A 5634-nucleotide genomic window follows, 5' to 3' on the forward strand; every position below is an offset into this window, starting at 1 on the left:
TTTATGGTAATTTTGAGTCTTTACCTATCAACGGTCACATGTTTTCATATAGCGAGAAACATTTTCTCTCGCTTTAGATTAGCATAAAATTAAAGTGGTGTTGACACATCGATGACACTAATAAATTGTTTTTTTTTCTTTCATCATATATATTCATATTTTTATGAGTATTTTTAAAAATTCATATCGATGCCACTTGACATAATGACGGGATAAATTTTTTTTTTAAAATCTTAATGATTGCTGCATGATTAGTCGAAATGGGGTGGTATCATCAGTGTATCAGGCGGCACAGAAAAATACTGTAGCAAATACCCCATTTTCGTAATTAATTTGTTCATCATCTCATTTTTATATTTAATTAGTTTTTAATATTATTTTTATAAGAAAGTGAATAAAAAGTATTTAAAAATAAATACAAAATTATACTATAGTACGGGATTATGTATAGTTAAAAGTGTTATCAAATTTATAAAATTTACAGAAATAAAATTGATAATTTTGTACCTATAAAAAATTCTAGAAAAATAGATGGGACAAATATAAAAGTTTGCCCTTTATTTTATTTTTATTTTTATTTTATTTTATTGAATACTAGAAAATAAGAACCACAGCTATGTAACTATGAACCACAAATTGGATCTATAAATTAAGCGCAAAGGCTTCTCCCTTCGCCGTCCCCTTCACCCCGTTGTTCTTCTAACACTTGTTTACACTATTTCAAGGTATGGATATTCTGATCTTTATCTGTCATCTATCATAATTTCATTCCTTCTTTTTTAATTAGAAAACATTCAGTAGAAGTTTATGCATGTTCGTATCTCTTTTTCATTGATATCAAAACCTTCCTTTTCATCCCATTCATTTCATGGTTAACCAATCTCTGCCTTTTTTTATTTTTTTTCTCACCCATTTCTCTGTTATGCGATGCTTCCTACCACAATTCATCAGATGAACTTTCCATCATGCTTCACCTGTTTCCTAGCATCAATAACTCTGTACAATCTATAAGATTTAAAACCCTAAACCCCTGTATCTCTCTGTCTAGACTTTGTCATTTCAAAGCGAAAAGGGGTTTCGATTCTTTAAACCAAACATCATCTGTCCAAAATAGTGTTGCAGTGTTTTGGGATTTGGATAACAAGCCCCCAAATGCATTCCCTCCATTTGAAGCCGTTGTTAAGTTGAAAACAGCAGCTTCTTCATTTGGGGTTGTAAGGTCCATGGTGGCCTATGCTAACCAACATTCGTTTAGCTACGTACCAAAAGCTGTTCGGGAGCAGAGAAGAGAGAGGAAATTGTTGAATCAGTTGGAAAATAAAGGCGTGATCAAGTCAATTGATCCATATGTTTGTAAAGTTTGTGGGAGAAGATTTTACACCAACGAGAAACTTGTTAACCATTTTAAGCAAATTCATGAGCGTGAGCATCAGAAGAGGGTGAATCAAATAGAATCTGCTAGAGGGAGCAGAAGGGTGAAATTGGTGGGTAAGTACTCGATGAAAATGGAGAAGTACAAAAATGCCGCTAGGGAGGTTTTGACACCGAAAGTTGGGTATGGTTTAGCTGATGAGTTGAAAAGGGCAGGGTTTTGGGTTGGGACTGTCTCAAATAGGCCACAAGCTGCAGATGTTGCATTGAGGGATCACATGGTGGATGTGATGGATAAGAGGAAAGCCGAGTGTTTGATGCTCGTGTCTGATGATTCTGATTTTGTTGGTGTTTTGAAGGAGGCGAAACTGAGGTGTTTGAAGACGGTTGTTGTGGGGGATGCCGATGATGGGGCATTGAAAAGAGTTGCAGATGCTGGGTTTTCTTGGACAGAAATATTGAAGGGAAAAGCTAAGAAAGAGGCAGTATCCGTTGTGGGGAAGTGGAAAGACCGTGATATCTTGAAGAAACTAGAGTGGACGTATGATCCAGAGGTGGAGAGGAAGTTATATGGCTCTGAAGATATGTTTGATGATGAGAGTGAGGATCTGGATTTTGATGGTAGTGATGATGGAAACAGTTCTGATTATATACATAAGGAAGATTCTGGTGCTTGGTGGGAGTTGGACACTGAATCTGATCCTGATTCTTCCAAGTCGCAATAATAATGCAGATGTTGCCTTCGCCATCGTAGCTTGCCGAGTTCGTATCAAGTTATCAACTTGGGTACGTTAACGTCTGCATTGTGGTTCTGAAGCTGGGTTCGTTCCTTGAGATGAAATTCAGATGATCCCTTTCTGACTTTTAGATAACTTTATTGAACATCTTAAACCATATTTCTGACTTTTAAAATAATATAATTATTCTTTTGTTCTTACTTTACAATGAGTCATTCGTGCAATCTTCAAGAAGTTTTTTCTTACCATATGCGAATTCCTAGATAAGAGAGATGTCACAGTGGATGCTGTAAATTTGATGCCGGACTTGGTGAAATTTGACATCCTTAAGAAAAGGATCTTATGGTAGGAGATTAGATGCTCGAGGAAGAAAGGCATCGGCTGTATTTTCTGTGGTTTGCAGTACATAAAATGCAAGATGTAGTTTTGTCGTGTTCATCTATATGTAGACGAAGATTAAACGTTGGGACCTAGTTGTAGATAATATAACAGCAATGATTAATAAATACTCGTATTAATGTTCCCTTTGCTAGGATGATGTTTGCTGCTGTAAAATAAAAGGGTTCACTTGTTTAAGTGACCACAAATGGAAAAATGATACACATAATTCTTTTCATGCATTTGATCATGCTTTCAACATTTTGCAAGTTCCTAGCTCAAATATTTCCCTTTTTTTCTTTTCTTTTTTCTTGAAACAAGATAGTTTTCAAGTAAAAGTACGATGGAGGCCTTCAGATTAGGAGTCAAATTGTATTTTATTCTTTTTACTAAAAAGAGTAAATTAGCATATTTATGTTAGATTGTTAAAATTGATAGAATAATTAAACAATTACACATGATACATGTACCTTATTCTTAAGTATGTACAAAATCAGTTTTAAAAGTAAAAATAGATGAAATTTTTAACTAAAAGACTAATTTGCTCTTTAATCTAATGTAATTTACATATTTTTTGAATAAAAAGGGCACAATAGAATACAACTTCTAATACAAGGAACTTTGTGATACTTTTACCTAGTTTTTAATAATATACTACACCATAATGCCAATGCCGTCAGAACAATACCATGCTATGCAATGTAAAAAGTTGGACCTGCTTAACCAGGTCATTCTGTGAAATGCCTAGATTCAAGGCTAAAAGAAATAATTGGTCTTATTTGAAATAAATCCTCACTCTTTTCCATCCTTTGTACTAAGCAAAACCTAAGGATGTGTACTGCTTTCTCCACAACAAGCTCTGCAAACATGTGCTTTTTCATACTAAAAATTGCGTGTTATAGCTAAGAATTTGAGACAACATAACCATTCTAAAGGCCAAGTAAAGAATACAGCCAAAACAAATAAGTTAAGACATCATACATCTTCAAGATTTTCCAACCAAAACTGGTAGGCAAAACCAGGGGAATTCAATAGACAAAATATCATTTAAAAGCACATTGCAGCGGTTGCGATTTTATTGAAATAACTGTACGGTTGAGAAAACAAAATGAACCAGCAATCAGAACATCTTTTCGATCCATCAGTCATGAACTGTACAAGGCTTAAAACTGCTAAAAGAAGCTTCCAAGAGAAAAGGAAGCAACACGTGGAATAACAACTAAAATGCTGCTAGCTTCCCATCACTACGAATTGGGAAGAGATGCCCACCCTACATGCAAAGCAGAACAGCACCCCTACTTGCATGATTATATCAAGCAGACGATGAAGTAAATGCTCAATAAACGACAAAAGGAACACAATAGAGAAGTAATCAATATGAACTAAAATGAGAAAAAAAAAAAAGAAAGATTGAGAAAGTTTCACTAAGAACTCTTCTTCTTTGACCCCGAATAAAAACTGAAGTACCATCTCACGAACTTCTTCAACCCTGCCTCCAAATCAGTCGCCGGCTTGTAACCGAGCTCCGTCATTGCTAAGGTAATATTGGCGTGTGTAAACTCCACATCCCCATTTCTTGGTAATGGCATTACTTTCTTCTTAGCTTTCACCTTTAAAATCTTCTCCAATATACTAACCAACGTACTCACAGGTACAGGCGAAGTATTCCCCAAATTAAAAATCCTCAATTGTGCAGGCCCTCTCTTCTTTCCCCCACTCCCTGTACTCTTCTTTGCCGTATCCAATGCTCCCAAACACCCTTTCACTATATCATCGATATAGGTAAAATCTCTAGCCACACTACCCTTATCTGGTGATTCATATACAGTGATAGTTTTACCTTTCATTATATCTTTAGTGAAAAAGAAATATGCCATATCGGGCCGACCCCAAGGACCATAAACCGTGAAGAATCGCAATCCAGTTATTGAAAGTCCATAAATATGATTATACGTATGCGCAATTTCCTCACCGGCTTTCTTTGTAGCAGCATATAAACTAGCAGGTTGATCAGTTCTATCTTTCTCTGAAAATAGCACCTTAGAATTCAAGCCGTATACCGAACTTGAAGATGCCCAGATAATCGCCGGTTGAGGGTTGGCCGATTTCGACACTTCCAGTAAGTTCACAAATCCAGCAATGTTACTATGAACATAAGATCCTGGGTTTTGCATAGCGTAACGAACACCTGCCTGAGCTGCTAAATGCATTACGTGAGTAAATAAAACGGCATCGAACAGTTGCTGGAGAAGACCCTTGTCGTTGATGTCGCCTTCGACGATAAAAACCCCAGCTTTTTCGAGGATCTTCTGGCGAGCCCTTTTCAGGGTTGGATCATAGTAATGGTTAAAGTTGTCAAGGCCAAGGACACCGTCTCCACGGCGTTTAAGAGCGAGAGAAACATGGGTACCGACGAAACCGGCGGCGCCAGTCACAAGAACGGTGTGACCGGTGGTAGAGCGAGGACGGGCAGATTTGCGGATTAGTTTGTGGGAAAGAGAGAGTGAGGTGTGGTGGGACCCACTAGAGAGGTGGCGGCGCGGCGATGGTGGGGAAGAAGGGGAGGAAAGTAGGAGGAGGAAGAAAAGGAGGACAGAAAGGAAAAGGGTGGAATAAAGGGTTAGTTTGGAAAGAGAGGAAGATGCGGCGGAGGAGTTGAAACGGAAAGCTTTGTCGGGTTTGTATTTGCCAGGAGTGGATGGAATGTTGTCAAGGTGTGACATTGGGAACAATACAAGATGGGATTTAGGATTAGGGTTCAGAGTTTTAGTGGTGACGGCGGTGGCGATAGCGGCGGCAGTGGAGAAAGAGGAGGAGGAAGAAAGGGAAGGTTTGGCTTTTTTATACAAATAACCTTAAAAAACAAATTAATTAACAAAATGACTTGGAAAAAAATTATTTAAGGAAATGACCTATTTTGAACAATGTAATTTGGTGTCCCTGATTGGTTAGGTAGCACCTTCCACTTTTCAGTTAGCATCTTTAACTAATCATTAGGTTTTAAATAAAAAATAAAAAATTTAGTATGTGTCAAGTGGTATTTATATTTTTTAAGATATAAGTAAAAATAATATTTGTAGCATCAATTATTTTTAAAAAATATTTGTATTTTCAAATTTACACGAGAAAATACAAAAAATATATTTCT

At 36.7% G+C, this 5634-nt stretch overlaps 2 protein-coding genes across 2 annotated transcripts; one reads left to right on the plus strand and one right to left on the minus strand.

Moving 5' to 3' along the window:
- The first annotated feature begins 633 nt into the window (after nucleotides 1-633).
- LOC105804055 (hypothetical protein) lies at nucleotides 634-2308 on the plus strand. The gene has a single exon (XM_052622983.1). It carries the CDS (start codon nucleotides 966-968, stop codon nucleotides 2094-2096), a length of 1131 nt encoding a protein of 376 aa, XP_052478943.1. The 5' UTR covers nucleotides 634-965; the 3' UTR covers nucleotides 2097-2308.
- Nucleotides 2309-3529: 1221 nt separating this feature from the next.
- LOC105804054 (UDP-glucuronate 4-epimerase 5) lies at nucleotides 3530-5391 on the minus strand. Its single transcript, XM_012636544.2, has one exon. The coding sequence runs from the start codon at nucleotides 5207-5209 to the stop codon at nucleotides 3911-3913; it is 1299 nt and encodes a 432-aa protein (XP_012491998.1). The 5' UTR covers nucleotides 5210-5391; the 3' UTR covers nucleotides 3530-3910.
- Between the last annotated feature and the right edge of the window lie 243 nt (nucleotides 5392-5634).

This window comes from Gossypium raimondii, chromosome 11, assembly GCF_025698545.1.
Source record: "Gossypium raimondii isolate GPD5lz chromosome 11, ASM2569854v1, whole genome shotgun sequence".
Taxonomy (NCBI): domain Eukaryota; kingdom Viridiplantae; phylum Streptophyta; class Magnoliopsida; order Malvales; family Malvaceae; genus Gossypium; species Gossypium raimondii.